Below are 18,566 nucleotides of genomic sequence, written 5' to 3'. Positions count from 1 at the left end.
CAAATTGTATTGAAGATTGAAGTTGGTTGATTCTAATATTGTTATGTGTATTACATGACAGTTGGTTTAAATAAACTAGTTTAGTGTAAATTTATTATAATATATATTTGAGCTCATGTACAATTGAGCTAGGAAAAAAACCTAAATATGATGGGTTTGGTGCTAAACACGAGTCCTACATTTCGTTTTTGGAGGATCGGAAGATATAAAAGCAAAGCTTTGAACTCTAAAGATCAAATCTCGAAAAGCTGAAGATCTCAAGTTCAAGTTTTAAAGAAATGAAACTATGCAAATACACAAACAAAAGCTCTCGAGATATTGAAGTAAGAGAGAGAGTTGAAGACTAAAGCTCAACAACTCTCAAGCTATTGAATACTGAAACTCTTAACTTTTGAAGAATCGAAGACTAAAACTATCAAAAGAATATACTAAATCCTTAAGTTAAGAGGGACTAAGTTCATTTGAAGATACAAGCATTCTTTCAATGTTTTAACTTTAAGAACATTCACGAGTTTCCCTTCTTCAATCCAAGAGTATCTATTTGACATAGAATATTAGATTATCAAATATTAAAGATTACAACACAATCACATAAAATATCAACACAAACGAGTGTTCAACTCTTCCAAAACTTCCGACAAACACAAAATTAGTATTTTTCTTGACTATAGTATAGTTCGATTTGCTTACAAGTCACGCTCCAAACATGCTCTTACTATTTTGCATAAGACGTGAGATTCAACAACTTCCTATCTACTAAATAAATGGAATGATTTATTAATCATAAACTTAAAGTTTTGAAAACCATGCTTATAATTTAAAAAAAAAAACGAAAGTTGAAAGAGAAAGATAGAGTTAATTCTTGTAATATGTTGGCATTAGATGAAATCGACTCGACTAATAAGTAATGTGAAAATACAAATCATATGATATAGTTAGATTATTTAGTTAGCCATATTGACAATTTATTTATTTTTATTAATGAAATAAATATTTTTGTATGGTCACATGACGTGGCAGATAAGTAGGGGGTGGAATATAAATACTAGAAATAGTTGGGTCAAAATTTTAAATTATTTTAAATTTTAATTTGGTCAACTCTTATACCAAACACAAAACCTTCCCATTCAGCAATCTTAAATTATAAAATAAAACTAAACATTGTTTATGGTTTCAAATGATTGGCATGTCATTGTTCATCACAAGTTGAATTTATGTTTTTTTTTTATATTGTTATTTACTATATTAAAGTAATTTATTTTCTAAATTATTAATTTTAGAAAGAAAAAAGAAGTTCAAGTACAATTGATTTTTAGATAAAATTGTACAAAACATTTAAAAGTGATTTTTATATTATTATATTTGATTTCAAACATAACCTTTAAATTATTGCAATATAGATGATGTTTTATATTTGAAAAAATTTAATTAAAATGAAGAAAATAAAGTCTTGAATACAATGACGAATTTATTATTTTATAAATAATAAAATTGTTGAAATTATTTCGGTTATCCAACCAAGTAATAGTCCTCATTTTACTAATTATTTTTAAATAAATTAATTTATAGTGATTTTTTAAGTTTTTTAAAAGTAGAAGTAATCGATTTAGAAATGATTTTGGTTATGCAAATATTGCTTTCAAATAAGTTCGATTTTCAAACTTTTTATTTTATAGCGCTTTAATTTTTTTTCTTAAGAATTCAACGAATTAGTTTCAAACTTTTGTACATATCAACTAAGTTGTAGACGTATTTACTATTTCATAAATAATAAAATTGTTTGAATCATTTTAGTTACTCAACCAATCAAATAGTCCTTTCTTCACTAATTATTGAAAAATATCAATTTATAATGACTTTCAAATTTTCTAAATGTAGAAGTAAATCGATTTTATCAACAACATAAGTGATTTTGGTCATGCAAAAGATTACTTTCCTTTCAAATATGTTTGATTTTCAATCTTCTAATTTTATAACGATTTGACTGCGGAGGAACGAGTTAGCCTTGAGCTTTCGTGCATGCCAATTAAGTTGTAGACTTTCTATGTTTTCTTAAAAGAATATTGTTATAATAAATCTATAAACTACCAATACTAAATTGGTTATGTTCCATGTAATTGTTTAGATGAAAATAACTACAAATCATCAATAAAGAATTATAATTGATTAATTTACAAAAATGTAGATTAACGGTCAAATATAGAAAAATTGACAAAATACTTACCTTGAGTGTAATGAATTTTATCTGTTAATTGTTTTTTTTTTCTATAGAATGTAAGTAGTTCTTTTTTTTTCTATTTTTGAAAAATCCCTTAAATTTATCAAATTACTTATCCATACCGTCGTGCTTCTTTCCCAAGTATATGTATGGTGCCATGTGTTAGAGGATATTTTACTAATTACTCGAAAATATTTTCTTTTGGATAATTTATCTATTAAAGTATTTTTAAAGATAGAGTGGAATGAGAAATTTCGACCAATTAAGTTCTATCACATCATCACAACATATAGTAGTCTATCACATATAGAATGTGGTATTTTGTTATATCTGTAAGTATCTTTTTAAAAATTTTGTCATTTAAAATAATTTTTTTAATTAAAACATATATTTTAAAATAGAAACAAAGATCAAGCTTGATTAATATTGCATTTTTCTCTTATCAATAGAAAAAACACTATCAGAATTTTCTTTTTTCATACGTGTCGATAGAAAAATAAAAAGTAAACTATTTACACTACATAACAAATTTATTAAAAGACAATAATTATTAGACTTATGTTTTTTTTTATAAATGGTAAATATTTTGTCAATTTTTTCTATTTAGACCGTTTTCCTTTTTTTTTTTTTTAAGCAAAAAATTGTTTTTCTTTTAATCTAAATCTATTTCAAACATTGTACGTAGTTACGAAGACAGTGTTCCAAAAGGCGAGAACGACATGTCGTTATTTAACTTCCCTTTGAAGTTACGAGCGTATGGGTGAGCTGTCGTTGGACGGGGAAAAGGATGACTCTTGTTTTGTTGTGAAAGTGTTTAACCTAACTTATTTCAATAGATTATTCTACAAATCTCTTATCTTATTGGCGTTAGAATGTTTGATTTATTTCGTTTTGTATTTTTTTCTTTTTAGGATTACTTGCAATGAATATATGTTATTTCAAGTTTTGTTCACTCAACGATTATTAGTTTTTCTATCAAAAAAAAAAAAAAAAAACATAATAAGGTGGTAGTTTTAATTTTGGAAAAAATAAAATTTTGATCGACGGTTTAGTTTTCATTTGATTTTTAAGTTTCAAGATGTTACATTTTTAGTCATAAAATTTTGATTTTGATTTTAATTTAGTTTTTAGGTTTTAAAATATTACAAATTTACTCGCTTAAGATTTAAATTTTACTTCACTTTTAGTTCCTAAGTTCAAGATGTATGTGTTGAACTTTGATATTTTACTAAATGCTTAATTTTTGTACTAATATTGTTGAATAAAAAATTTTGGGTTAATAATAATTTACAATGCCATTTACCTATTTACGATAAAATTACAAATATTTAAATTCGTGACTAATTAAAAGTTGTGATGTGCAACAAATTAAATTTGGAGACATCGATTGTCAAATTTTGATGTTGTCACGTGTTTTCATCATGACCAACTGATTTAGTCGACTTGAATAAGAATATCAAGCTAAAATTCAATTTAACAAAAAAAAAAAAAAACTTAATTTAGTCTCTCCGATAACTATGACTCAAATTTACTTAGTTGAATCTAAGGGTCAAGTTTATGGTTCAACCAAGTCTAAGTCCATAAAGTCCATACGTAAACTTTACAAATTTCGGTGTTCTCTTCTACTGACTATTTATTTTACTCTCTAAAGACTTAGAGATGTTTAATATAAGAGTTGGATTGATAATTATTATAAGAGAAAATTGATTGAAGTAATTGACACGAATAACATGGCAAGAACATGTGAAGAACGAAGTTGAATTATTAGGGAACTAAATAGTTACCTACCCAAACTCAACCCAATTTATTATTAAATATTTCTATATATATTTAAAAAAAAAATTAAATATTTTCAACGGTTATTTCAATTAAAATAGTTTTACTAACTTTACAACTCAAATAAATGAAAAAATTGGATCATTTTGTTTTGCTTTCTGTTTTAGTGTGATTTTGTTCTTTTAAAGGGATGGAGACAAAGACGGTGGGCAAAAAAATATAATGAAACTTGATGTGCTTTGATTCAAACTTGTTTTAAAAAATTGATATTACTTCTTGATTTGAAGTTTTCGAAACCTTTCATGTAGAATACTTATTTTGGTTAAAGCAAATATATATCTTTAAAACTTTGGACATCATAAAAAAAAAAAAAAAATCAAAATAATATAAATTTAAATTTCAAGTACAAAATACTTATATTACTCGTTTTTTACACAGTAAATAGTTTGATTTTTTCTATTTATTTTTTGAATTTTATGGAGTGTAGATAAAATTCAATTTGACCATCTTATATACATCGTTGTACTCATTCCGACTTTATTTTTAAATTTTGTATAATCACTAATCTTCAAACTTTGAATCTATTTTTAAAAAATCAAAGTTGAATTAGTAGCCAGTAGTAATAATGATAATAATTAAGAAATAAACCAAAGTTTTGTCCGACAATTAATTTATAAAAACATTTGGCTTTAGCAATAGCCAATGTCCATTTATCATAGGAATCTTCTTCTACGGTTTCAAAACCGAATAAATTTTTAAAAGAATTTGAAATTCATTATTAACGTCATTTTTTGAAGGAAAAAACAATTAATTAGATTAATTAATCAATTTAATAACCATTTAATTATGTAGATTAAAGATAATGGATAACTTATAATCAGAATTTAAATAGATAATATCAAACGTGGCCACCATCGGCGTCTCTCTCAATGTGCAAGTCAACTCCATCGCCACTCAAATTTCTTGTTCTTCACATTAACCAAAAGCCTCCTCGAATCGCCATTTTCCCTCAATTTTTTTTTTAACCAATTCTAAAGAAATTTGAAATTTTCATCTCGCCCATTTGTTGATGATTACAATTATGGTAATCGGGAAGAAGAATCACGTTCTCACTTGCCAATTTTTGTTACTTATGTTTCTACTACTACTGCTGCCGCCACCGCCGGCCGCCGCGCAAGATGCTGGAGCTGGAACGATACCGGTATCGTCGGAGCCGGAGGTAAGTAAAAACATGGCGATTGCATTTGTTGCGCTGATTTCTGGATTCTTTGTCCTTGGAATGGTCTCCATTTACACGCGGCGCTGCAGAGAGAGGAGATTGGCTGGTGTTGGAATCGGAAGAGGTGGCGGAGGTGGAGGTGGCGGCGTGCCGTGGAGGCCGTCGCGTGGATTGGATCCGGCGTTCATAGCGACATTCCCGACTTTTGTGTATTCGAAGGTGAAAGGGCTCAAAATCGGAAAAAGCTCGTTGGAATGCGCCGTTTGTTTGAATGAATTTGAAAATAGCGATATGCTGCGATTAATTCCGGAGTGTAGCCATGTTTTTCACTCGGGTTGTGTTGATGCTTGGTTAATTTCACACTCGACTTGTCCTGTTTGTAGAGCTAATCTCTGTCCTAAACCTGGTGAAGTAACATTGTCGATCTTTAACTCCGATCCATCCACCGGCTCAGAAAGAATCGGAGTCGAACGGTCGCCGACGCCATCCCCATCCCCGCCGCCAAACCACGTGACGATTCCGGTGGTGGAAGACCGCCGTGCGGCAACGGAGACGACGAATGTGACGAATCCGAGTCCGGTGGCGAACAGGAGTACTCCGACGCGGTCGAGGTCGTTGGGAAGGCGGTTGAGTGAGATATTCCAACGGTCTAACTCGACCGGTCACGAGCGGTTCACTTTGCGATTGCCAGAGGCGGTTCGGAGCCAGCTAATGAACTCGACTTTGAACCGGACCAGAAGTTTGGCGGAGTTGCCGAGAGTGCGGAGTTCGCGACGGGGATTTCGGGGTGGAACCGGAGAGAATGGTGGGTGGAGGAATTTTCTTCAACGGACTTTTTCGGTGCCGGCGCCGGTTGTCGGAAGGACTGCCGACACCGGCCGGCATCCGGTGGATGAGGATTTAGGCGAACGGTCGTTTGCGCGGCTGACGTCGCGTGAAAATTGTCCAAGTACAGCGGCAGAATAGCTTTAGAATTCGTGTGATTTGGGGTTCTTTCTCTTTTGGCCTTTTTGAAAAAATGAAATTTGTAAATATTACATTTGAAAATTTCTAAAATTTTACTTTCTGCCTTAAATTTAAAATAACATGAATAACATCTCAACAAAATAGGATACAACTCTTGAAAGTACTTCCAAAATAATATGGATAGAATCTGAAAATTTAGTTATATCGATGAATGTTCTAAAATATTTAAAAATGTCCCAAATTTTGTTATACATTATATCATATTGCCTCTGGACAATCCACATTATCCTAAAAAAGAAGGTGATGAATAGATAGTGAATGACATTTCTTTTAGTATCCCGCACTATTTGAAGTGATTTATTATCTTTCCTAAAAAATTCAAATCATAATTAAAACTGGACATTGTTCTAGTGATACATTTAACTTCTTTTTATTATATTTTGGAAATGATATTCCTTTTACTTGTTCAAATCCTTAATCAATTTTGTTATGTCTAATTCTTTAAAACTTAAGAAGAGAAACTTCTATATATTTTTCTGTCATTTTCTTTACAATACATACATACATACATACATATATATATATATTATATTATATTATATTTTAAGATTTTTCTTTTGTTATTTGAAGGAAGCGAAGAGGAATGAGGAATCCTTGTCTTGATGATTTTACCTTTCCACTAAAGCAAGAGGCTAATCTAAAACCCACCAAATTGCCAACTAACTATATATATTCTTTTCTTTTAATGATTTTTAAGATTTGGAATCTTTTACTTTCCCCAACGATGAACGAAGAGGAAAATGACTATTTATCCTATTTAATCTAGCAACTAATATTGTAACTTTTTCTATATAAAAAAAAAAAAGTTGAATGTTGACTTTATGTTACTAATCTTAACTCATCGAATTAAAATATAATGTATATTTGACACGTAAACGGGGAATTTCCAAAAATATAAAAAAGGAAGCAAACTATTTACGATTAATAGAAAAATCCACTAAAAGATAATATCAAATATTTTGTCAACTTTTTTATTTTTGACGATTCTTCAAATTGAAAACTATTTACAAAATACTACTTTCTTTTTCCTATTCTTAAGGATTTCTCTATAAAAAAAATTATATTAAAATGACTAAAATTATTACTAATAAATGATAAATAAAACGTCTTTGCCAACTTAACATACTTTACCTAGCATAAAGTATATACTTGTATGATCAAGAGATGCAAGGTTCAAATCTTCTACTCACCTATACCAAAAAAGAAAGTCCTCTAATTCGTCTTTAAATATTTATAACTAAAAACTATCTTAAATCAACCAAATATTTTAAACAAATACAAATTAACATTCTTGCAACGATGGTGTATTAATGACATACAAAATATAAAAAAAATCGAAAAAACATGTATGCCTATGAAAGCCAAACATTAAAATAACTAGTTACTTTCCCTTTCGCACTCAAAACAAAAAACAAAGTAAATCAATATAATCTTTACATGATAGAACAACCACGAAACAAAGTTAATGTTCTACAAATTCCAACCTAAATAGAATGAAATTAAATTAACTAAAATCTCAACTAACATTTATATGTACTAAAAACCGAAATATCTGTAGTTCAAATTTTCTCGTTCAATTACTATTAAAACTATCTCCACACACAAAATCTCATAATACTTGTGAATGACGTGATTTGATAGACAAAAGTGATAGCGCGTGGGGACAACGTAAAAGCCAGTTTCTTTCCCAATGGAGTTAGATCCAAATGTATAGATTAAAAGTTAGTAATAACTTTTCCAAGTAATATTTTAATATGTGTGTGTGAATACAAACTACTTTTGTAAAGGCATTAAGCTTAAGAATATACTAAAGGCCGGATTACGACTAGTGGCCAACATACCTCCTTAATTCCCCCAATGAAGGCTTCCAACTCCATTGTCTACGTTTTATTTATTGTCGTCAATCGCACACATTTATATTTAATTGCCAACCTTCCAACATTCCAATCCATATTTAAATATAGATAAAAAAGTTTTTTTTAGAAAAAAACAACTCATATCACTTTTTTTTTTCTTCATATTGTGAATATGACAAATATGATGACTGTTAGACGGTTATCATAGGGTTATCGAATAACTATTAGATAGTTATCTACTTTTAAATTTACTACTTTTGCAATTAAAAAAAAATGTAGTTACACGAACTCTATTTTCATAATTTTTTTTGCTATACTTGCAAAAGTCCCTTGTATTCCATCAAATACTAGAAACTAATATATACATATTCATGCCTGTCAAATAAATACATTAATTTAAGCTTTTAAGTTATTTGATAATGAAAGATTATTGTATCAAAGCAGATGATCTAGTAAGATTATGTATTCAAATTCCTGCGATGCTATTTTCTTTTCAATTAATATCAATTTTCACTTGTTTGGCTCTTATTTAAATTTCAAGGCCGCAAGTAAAGGAGAGTATTAGATTGTAAAATTCCCATCAACTTAATTTTTTGAGTCAATCGATGATTTAAAAAAAAAACACTTTTTTTTTTTTTTTTTTTACTTCAAAAGTCAATTCAAACGCATTCCATAATTACACTAAAAAAACTTGTTAATTAACATCATAATGAAATCAACAAACGAGCAATATGGATGTAGCAAATATACCATGTAGGATGAGAAACTGAACCTCTGACTTCAAGGTCGATAACAAGCACTATACCATTTGGGCAATCATGACCAAACTCGAACCTATGTCACTAACGAGTTGAAACCTTTGTAATTTGATGATCATCATGTTTCTTCTCTACTCGGTGTTATTGAGACAACATAACGGGAGAAAAGGGCTTTGATTTTCTAAGCTTACGACTTTGGCACTCCTCTATCAGGATAATATGTAGTTTGCAAATTTGATTATTAAAAATTGTTTCCTCCTAAAGTATATATGTACTCCAATAACTACATTGCCCTCACTATTTATTTCACACACAATTGCTAACCATCTAACATGTCCATGGGTATTCTAATTCTTCAACAATATATTCAAAATATCAGAAATATAATATACCCCCAATCTTCAAAAGGATGAAGTCTGTATGTGATAAAAGATTATGGGTTCAATCTAGAATTGATATTTTACGAGTTGCATAGACACTCAAATATTGTAAAGTCGGACTTAATATTCCGGGAGATTAGCTGTCCTAAACAAACCGTAAGGCCAAAGGGAAAGCTAAATCCATTGCAGTCTTTTCTGTTAAGACATCAAAAAACTCCTTTTTTTTTTTTTTTTTTTTTTCCAATGAAAGTTATGTTGATCTTTTACTCAAATAGAGAAAAATTTGAGAAAGATGAAACCAGACGATGATGCTTTAACCTCTAAAGAAAAATTGAATAAGAAACCAACCGGATGAAGGTTAAGGTCTGGACAAAAGAGGAAAACACTTCCAGAGGGTGGGGTTCTATTCACACTGTTTCATCAATTAAGAAGGCAACATTATTTTTCTTTTTTTCTTTTTTGACATCTAAAAGTTAATAACTCATTTTGTACTTCGCACTTGGCAGAACAAACTTGTAAACCTTAAGTTATACTCTGAAGAAGAAGAAGCCAAATTATTGAAAGCAGCATCAGCTGGACATGGTTGTCTTTCTCGTACAAAGCATACAACAACACACACTGGTGTAATTGGGTTAATATAAAAACGCTCTCATTTTGAAGATAACAGTTGAAATAGTGATATATATTTAAATTTACCATAACCAATAACAAAAATTTAATTGTACTTGACTGCAACTATTCAAAAAGCTCACAAGCAAAGGCTCATGCAGGAAGTATATGGCTAATACTCATCAACAGAACCATTTCCTATTTCTTTAAGTGTCAGGTTGCTCCATAATTTTGATAGATAATTGTGAAAAAAGTTTTAAGTATCGAACAAAATCTTTATACCTGGTAATCCTTTAAAAACTTCCCAATCCTCTTGAAGTCCACAACTCCACTTTGTTTTCTTGAATTCTCAGCACTTCATGATGAACCATTGCCTAGGAAACATAGTCACGAATAACTAACAGTAACTTTATAAGCCAAGTCTCTCGTAGGTCCATTAATTTGATAGGAGATCCAAAGGATCATCCCTCCTATCATCTTTACCATCGAACGAATGATAAACAAAGTTATACAAGATACGAACCAACGATGCCACTTCAAGAGAATTGAATTTATGAAAGAGTCAACTGCCTATTTTGAAATAATAAAAATAGTACACCTGATGAAACTTAAAATACATCTTCTTGTTTCCTATATATGCCCTATCTTCATGCATTAAATTTGGATCGCCCCTCTCTCTATCAAAATGTTTACACACACAAACCATGCATTAAAGCGTGGAGGGGCCAAGCATTTTCCTCTCGAGGGTAGAAAATGCTCTTTAAGACCCGTGAAACATAAGTGAAGTTCCATAAGAAAGAAAGTTAGAAAATTGATGTGTTTCATAACACATAATAAAATAAAATAAAAGAAGAGAATGGAAAAAAAAAAAAAAAAAAAAGGAAGAAAAAGAATCGACATTGGTCATGCAGAAAGTAACAAGTAGTATTCATCAACTAAGCATATCTCACATATAATCAATAGCAGGCATTCATGTTGGGTGGCTTCAAATATTTTGTACTCGATAGGCAAAGGGCACATAATCAGCAGAAGTGTTGGCAAAAAGATGTTTGAACATTGAACTGAAAGTAAAATCAAAAGGGAACATCTAATATGTTAAAACAGCGCGAACGTTAATGTAAACAAATAAGAGTTCAATGGGTCCTTGATTCAGATATGAATCCTTCCTGGCATAAGAGTAGAACCAGATTATGGAGTCCTCAGTGCTGTACTGGGAGAAAAGTCTATAGGAATGTCAAGGGTAATTTGGAAAACAAAATGGGTAGAAAGTGTGGTTTTAAAACTATTTAGACAAGGGTTTTTTTTTTTTTTTTTTTTTTTTTTTGTCTTTGTAGGAATGTGTCTTTCACCTTTGATTTTTGGTGAATGCGGCATTTCTTCAACCTCTTGATCTTGCGTCAAAGCATCTCCCTCCCTCAGGTGGACAGACTGCCATTGTCTAGAGTACAGTTGCTATGATACCAAATTTGGTGTAAACCAAACTCATAGTTTTTGAATCAAAATGAACTTCTACTCAAAACAAGAGATGAATGCTTTATTTATAGTGAAAATTAGCTACAAAACAGTAGCCAAATCATGAAGCTTCTTTAAAGAAAAGTGACTTTTGGCCTTACATCACCACTTAAACCCTATGTCAAATCTCCTATAAAATACACCATTAGAAAAGTTAGATGCAGTCTTTCTTTGGCCAAAATTTGGCATCAACAAAAATAATCTTTTAAAAATGATGATCAATCCAAACATATTTTTAGTATGTTTTGTTTTCAACTAATTTTTGAGGACAAGGAAATGAAAGTTGTAAAACACCCCATTTTTTAAATCATTTATTTGCAGAAAAATCAAAATGAAAGAACCCTAATTTTGGAAATAAAAAGTAAAATAATTAAGAGTCACATTTAGCATTAAATTGATTCGTCAATGACCAAAAGAAAGATAAGTGAAAAAGAAAAAAAATAATAAAACAAAATAGATTCTAAAACAAACCCTAATTTTTGAAATTCAAACATAAAAAAGAAGAGATGAAAGAAAACATAATGCTTTACTAAATATCATATTTCACTTCGTTTGATTTCAAAATGCTTATGAGTTCTTCATTTTCTTTCCATCACTTCACAAGTTCTCAACGATTTTTTCAAGTTAGCTCTGCGTCCAAAATTGTACGTTTTATTTCTAAAATTAGGGTTCTTCATTCTCGTTTTTCTGCAAATAAATAACTTTTTTTTAAAAAAAAAAAATAAGTTCTTCATTTTCTTTCTTGGGTGTTCTACAAGATTAACCGATGAATCATTTAGGAGTATTTTCTAAACGTGAGAGACTAAAATGTGTTAACTTCAAACTTTAGGAACAAAAAATGTATTTTATTGAAAAAATAATGTCAAATAAAAGAATGATAGACTAACACGAGATTAGCTATATGTGTTTTTTTCGTTAATCAACTAACAAGTTAAATCAATCGTTTTCAACTATTCTAAAAACCACATTTCACCTAAAAAAAATTTAAACAAACTTCAATAAGGCTATACAAGCATACAATCATAACGAGTGGGATCCCCAACAAGAGTAAACAAAAAGCCAATGAACTTCTAGATCTTCCAAATTATAAAACCAAGACATAGCAACAAAAGTAAGTATAGAACCAACACTAAATAACAAACAATCAAATTACACTAAACGATTATATTTAACAGAATAATAAACATTGATCCAAAGTCTAAGAACCAATAAGACATCAGACGCATTTTTTTCTTTAGAATATCGATAGATGAATCGTTGAGAGCACATATGATATCATAATCCTTCCCTCAAACCCATACCATCATAACACTACATTTTATATTTTTTCTCGCAAACACATATTACTATAACACTACCAATAATAACCTTTTCCCCAAATACATATTATTATAACAGTAAGATTATCATAATTCTAAGATTAGTATAATCTTTTCCCCTCTCCCAAACGCACCCTAAATACAAACCGACCCGTAACATTTCAATGTTCCCTTCCATCCCAAGTATACATAAAACCAAAGGCATTCACCATAATTGACTTGATTCAATGCTTCTTTATTTCTATCTTTATCCCTTTTTTTTCATCATTTCCAATTTTCCACAATTTGGGCTTTCTAAAGCCTTATTTTGGGAAATGTCTCGACAAAGGCGCAAGACGTACGCAAGAAGACATCCACGTGACGCACGCGTGCTCCAGCTTTTTACGGTATAAATGTAAAAGATTATTGAAATATGATTTTTGTCCCTTTTCAATTTTATTATTTTTTATAAAAAGGTTATTTAAATTAATAAAACTGCTGTAAATATCTTAAAATGTAACATTAATTCTTAGTATGATCCACGATGAGAGATATTTATTAATATCTATCAAAATGCGATAAATGATAATAGATTATAAATCAAAATATCGAGTCGATTGACCAAAATAAATTAAACTAAAGGATGTCAGTCAAAGATAAGAAAATGCTCGATTGATGTCAGTTTAAGAAAAATCCAAACGAACAACTTTTTAAAAGAATTTCAAAAGTTCAAACTAACCTAAACCAACTAATCGATCAACCAACCGTTGGTTTGTATTCTTTCATGGTTGAGATCAGTTTGAACATTTATTAAACCAACCACAGTCGATTCGATGGTAGTTTGATAAGAAAACCAAACCCAATAAACGATAGATGTCTATTAGTATTTATTAGTGATATTTTACTTTATTTGTAAATATTTTAGTTCATTATGTTATCTTACTCCATATATTTTCATCAAATCTTAAATTTAGTACTTCAAAATTAATTTTTATCCTAAATTGATAAATAATAATAATAATAATAATATTTATATATAGAAGTTTTTTCAAAAAATAGAAAAATTGATGAACTATTACCACTCAATTTATGTAGTAAATAGACTAAATTTAAGATTTATTAAAAAAAATTGTTAACTACATAAAACCAAAACAATGGAATCCATCACGCACAGGAAAACCAACATTAGAAGCAAAGGGTACCATACACGCGAAAAATCGTAACCGTCCGTTTGATATAAAACACGTGTAGGTATCTAAAACCCGAGGCTGCATTGAAAATCATTCTGCTGCATTACACGTTGGATGGGAAGGGGCAAAACCGGTAGATTTGTGGTGATGTGCAGTGGAGTACGGAGTGGACACGTTGGTTGGACATAATAAAGTTTTCGACACCAAAGAAAAAACCCCTAAATTGCTTTAGATTTTATTTATTGAATTTAATTTAATTTTTTGTTTTCCTATTTCGCTTGGGGTTGGGGGGGATATTTTGGCTGTTTCCATATATTTTTTCTATTGTCGTTTATAAATCGGGGAGGATTGCTGGATTTTCTCCCAAAGGGTAATGTGATCGGAGATTGCTAGGGTTTCGGATTCTGTGTTCTTCAGCGTCTATTTCTTTGATGGATCGATCTTTGTGTTAATGGTGGTACTGGTTGTTTTTGTTTAAGGTCCTCGGAAACGGCGATTTGATATGCGAGCGGTGGTGAATGATATTTGGGGCTTTAAAGGTGCAATTTTATCATCTGGGTCTTTCTTGTTTTTTTTTTTTGAAGTTTATGGAATTTGACGATGTCGATCTTTAGATGAACTGGGATTTGGTTGAGCTTACGACTGATTGATTATGATGTTGTTTGTTTTGGGGTCTGTAATGTTAGTTACGATATGCAATCATTGATCTGTTTGCATTTTTTGAAACGTAAGTTGAGAATCGGTGAATTTTTTGCAGTTTTCAGTTGTACGAAATCGCGGGTAAGAGAGCTGCTGGCTGATTGATTTGATTTGATGAGGAAGAAAAGGAAAGGAAGTGAGACTGATGGACCGTCAAATTTACAAGACAATGTGACAGAATCTCATGACTCGCGATCTTCTAAACTGAAGGCCCATTACTCGCTAGAAGATTATACGAGGTTGAATAAAAGGTGCAAGGAAGATGTGGGTATTGAACCGGTTCTTTCTTGTAAGAGTAGATTTGCAGGCATAGCTACAGCTCCACCCAGTGGGAGTTCGTCTCTGATTCTTCCTGGTAGAGGTTTGAAGAGGAAGATCGGATGCATAGACGTGGCTACTCAAATCGGGCGGAAACATAACATTGAGAATGATTATGTTTCAGGTGAGACTATTGGGCATGGAAAATTTGGCTCAGTTTGGCTATGTAAGTGTAAGGTTAGTGGAGCTGAGTATGCTTGCAAGACCTTGAAAAAAGGAGAAGAGACTGTACATAGGGAGGTGGAGATAATGCAGCATTTATCTGGCTACCCAGGCGTTGTGACATTGTTGGCAGTGTACGAGGAGTCCGAATGTTTTCACCTGGTTATGGAACTGTGTCGAGGAGGCCGTTTGGTCGATCAGATGGGCAGTGAAGGCCAATATTCAGAGCATCGAGCAGCCAATATACTCAAGGAAGTGATGTTGGTTATAAAGTATTGTCATGATATGGGGGTTGTACATAGAGACATAAAGCCTGAAAATATTCTTCTCACAACATCTGGAAAGATAAAGCTTGCAGATTTTGGCCTGGCCACTAGGATTTCATATGGTATGCATTCTTTAATCTGTAATAGAGAGTACATCTTTGTATGTTTCTCTTTAAGTATTAGTTGCCTGATCTTCTTTGTAGTCTTCAATTGCAGACATCCAATGTTTATTGATCACCAGCTATGGAAGAGTTCACATTTTTTTGTTTTTTTGTTACCTTTGCTTGTATCTTTCTGTGACCGTGCAAATGTCTTATAAAGAAATAAGTGAGGAATGTAACTACAACTTAGTAGTATTTGAAGCACTGTAAATACAGCACTACAAAGTTATTAGATGAAATATGCTCAAGAAACAAAGAAAGAAAATCTACGATCAAACTAAAGAAGTTGCTAAAAATTCCAATTAGCAAAAATAGATGTTGAACTATAGTCATAAAAAAATTTAGATGTTGAACTGTAGTCATAAAAAATAAAGTTGTTAATTTTACTCCTTGCTTAACCAAATCCTGTTAGTTTACAAGGTTGCTTGGATAACCATTGGTCAGATTCAAGTTATGCTTATGCATTATAAGAATGATTGGACCGTAGCTCACATTTGGTGTTTAACGACAATGTGTTAGCTTAGAGTGAGAGGATGCTTGTAAAGAGAGAAAATACTTTGGGAGTTTTATATTTTTTTTTTTCTATGGGGGGGGGGGGGGGGTTTGTAACTGTTGCAGGGTAGATCGAGGGCCAAATGCTATGCTTGTAAAGAGATCAGATGTTGAGAGGGTGGGCTAAGCTTTATGAGAAGAACAACCATTTCAAATTGGACACCTATGCTTTCCCAACTTTGATTTTTTGTTATTAAGATCACGTTTCCAAAAGCTGGCCTAAACAGATAATTGTTTCCAACAATATATTCCAAAAACAAGTTTGTCAAGTGAGTTTAGTGTATTTAGGATATATCATCTTTGGAAAATATAAAATATAAACTGATTAGGTGCCACAATCCTATGAGGTAAGACTTAATTGGATGGACAATGATATTGTAAATTGCAGCATTACATAAATTTTACATCATAACAGTTTCCTATTATATATTATGTTTCTTGCTTCTACTTTCTTGTAATGATGCCACTTCTATATTTCTTATTGTTGCTATCAACGGTGTGCAAAGTTTGATGTTCTTTTACATTTGATGTTCTTTTACATTTAGAATAAGTTCCAAACATCTGCCTTATTTAAGTCATTCGATGTGTTTTGCAGGCCAGAGTTTAACTGGTTTGGCTGGAAGCCCAGCTTATGTAGCCCCTGAAGTGTTGACAGGAAAGTACACTGAGAAGGTGGATATTTGGAGTGCTGGTGTGCTCCTCCATGCTCTTTTGGTTGGCGCTCTTCCTTTCCAAGGTGATTCATTAGAATCAGTTTTTGAAGCAATAAAGAACTCTAAGCTCGACTTCCACTCGGGGATGTGGGAGTCCATATCTAAACCTGCCCGCGATCTCATTGGGAGAATGCTGACAAGAGATATTTCAGCTAGGATAACAGCAGAAGAAGTCTTACGTAAGTTTGTTTTACTAATTGATTTCATACCCTGATGATCAAGTAATACATAATCAGCTTTTTATGTTATCAATATTTAGAAATTCTGAAATAAGCATAAACTATTTACTATGTTTATACGTTATAAAGTCTAAGATCCTTAAATAGATTGATGCCAATCTTAATTCTTAGTGTAATCTGATTTGGATTTCAATGGTGATATTTCAGGACATCCCTGGATATTGTTTTATACCGAACGTACGTTGAAGGCTCTCCCGATCAAACTAAAATTGAAGAATCAAGAATCTTCCCAACAGTCTCCCATTGCATCCAAAATTAAGTCTGACAGAAACAGGATTGATAGTGCAGCTAATGTGACCTCCCTTAACGAAATCTCTAACCTTTCCTCATCTGAGAGTTGCAATGCCGATGGTGACGATGTCGACGATTGCTTTCTGGTGGATGCACTTGCTACGGCTATTTCACACGTGAGAATTTCCGAGCCAAAGAGAAGTAGACTATGTGTTCCCACAGGACCTATCGAGCAGCACAGCTCCTCTAACATGAAAGCTAACAATCTTTGTAAAGCGTTTTGATCCTGCTGACAGGCCAACAACATCGTCGATATTGTTCTCTCCTGTTTTTTTTTACCTGAGCTGGGGGAACTACTACTTACAGGTAACAGAACCCGGATGAATTCCTCCAAGTAAGCTAAAGAAAGTGATTTCCAGGCTAACATCAACGAAATCAATCCACAATATGATTTTTTTTTTTCTTTTAATATGCAGTATGTGTTAGTTCATGCCTGAGGTGCATTAAATCTGATTAGTAGCGTGTGATTTTGTGCTTTTAAGTCTAATAATTGTCTTAACATGAACTGACAAATTGATGTACATATTCTTGTAAATACAGCAGTAATGAAGAGTGTTTTTTGATATTTTCGGTCTCCAATGCCGAAATTGGCTGCAGGAACCACACAGCAAATCTAAAGCCGTTGAGGCTCAATTTCTACTTCCTCTATATATGTTATCTCAAACGAAATTTTAGGGTTTACATTATTACTATTAGGCCATATTTATTTAATCAAAATGAAAATTGGGGCAATGGATAAATTGGTATGGGTCTGAATCCAAAACACAATTGGATTGATTTTATTCACTTTTTTCTAAAACAATTGAATTGTCTTACTTTTATTGTTACCGTTATTGTTTTACTCGAATAGTAACAGTAACGATAAATGTAAATGTGACAAATTTCTAATTTTCATAAAGCAGTGGATTCTACATGATTTTCTTCAATCATGTTACAAGTTTAAATATAAACAATTACTTAATCTAGAACAAACAGGAATTAATTATTTTCAAATCGTCTACAAAACATGTCTATAATATTCTTGGAATACTCAACTTTCGAGTTGGATCCAAATTCCAAATCTTCTACCTAATTAACCCAAGTTACTACTTTCTCTAAAATATTGTGTTTGCTTAACAAAACAATATATATTTGTGACATTATTTATTTATAATGATTCTTTTGGCCTCGACTGGAAAATGTTTGAGTATTTCTTTCTCTTAAAAGTCAAACAAAATTGAAAATCTAAAACTAGAAACCTCAAACAAAGATATGGAGATGAGGATTTTCTTGATAGTCAAATGCCATAAGATCAAATGTCTTGATATTAAGATTAGTCGAGAT

The 18,566-nt window shown here is 31.3% G+C and overlaps 2 protein-coding genes across 2 annotated transcripts; both read left to right on the top strand.

Moving 5' to 3' along the window:
* Positions 1 to 4,913: 4,913 nt before the first annotated feature.
* On the top strand, positions 4,914 to 6,320 carry LOC103503678 (E3 ubiquitin-protein ligase ATL15-like). Its single transcript, XM_051083586.1, has 2 exons — positions 4,914 to 5,213; positions 5,303 to 6,320. Exons 1-2 carry the CDS (start codon positions 5,173 to 5,175, stop codon positions 6,177 to 6,179), a joined length of 918 nt encoding a protein of 305 aa, XP_050939543.1. The 5' UTR covers positions 4,914 to 5,172; the 3' UTR covers positions 6,180 to 6,320.
* Positions 6,321 to 14,106: 7,786 nt separating this feature from the next.
* LOC103503677 (serine/threonine-protein kinase PEPKR2) lies at positions 14,107 to 17,808 on the top strand. Its single transcript, XM_008467965.3, has 5 exons — positions 14,107 to 14,212; positions 14,322 to 14,381; positions 14,600 to 15,409; positions 16,596 to 16,892; positions 17,100 to 17,808. The coding sequence occupies exons 3-5, from the start codon at positions 14,656 to 14,658 to the stop codon at positions 17,465 to 17,467; spliced, it is 1,419 nt and encodes a 472-aa protein (XP_008466187.1). The 5' UTR covers positions 14,107 to 14,212; positions 14,322 to 14,381; positions 14,600 to 14,655; the 3' UTR covers positions 17,468 to 17,808.
* The last annotated feature ends 758 nt before the right edge of the window (positions 17,809 to 18,566 follow it).

This window comes from Cucumis melo, chromosome 4, assembly GCF_025177605.1.
Source record: "Cucumis melo cultivar AY chromosome 4, USDA_Cmelo_AY_1.0, whole genome shotgun sequence".
Lineage (NCBI taxonomy): Eukaryota > Viridiplantae > Streptophyta > Magnoliopsida > Cucurbitales > Cucurbitaceae > Cucumis > Cucumis melo.
This window is presented reverse-complemented; position numbering and strand designations above follow the sequence as displayed.

Excerpts from the sequence above, each read along its gene's own strand:
- LOC103503678 (XM_051083586.1), top strand. The coding sequence starts at position 5,173 with ATGCTGGAGCTGGAACGATACCGGTATCGTCGGAGCCGGAG. Across the intron at positions 5,214-5,302 it reads CGGTATCGTCGGAGCCGGAG|AGAGAGGAGATTGGCTGGTG; the intron begins GTAAGTAAAAAC and ends GCGGCGCTGCAG.
- LOC103503677 (XM_008467965.3), top strand. The coding sequence starts at position 14,656 with ATGAGGAAGAAAAGGAAAGGAAGTGAGACTGATGGACCGTCAAATTTA. Across the intron at positions 15,410-16,595 it reads GGCCACTAGGATTTCATATG|GCCAGAGTTTAACTGGTTTG; the intron begins GTATGCATTCTT and ends TGTGTTTTGCAG. Across the intron at positions 16,893-17,099 it reads AACAGCAGAAGAAGTCTTAC|GACATCCCTGGATATTGTTT; the intron begins GTAAGTTTGTTT and ends GTGATATTTCAG.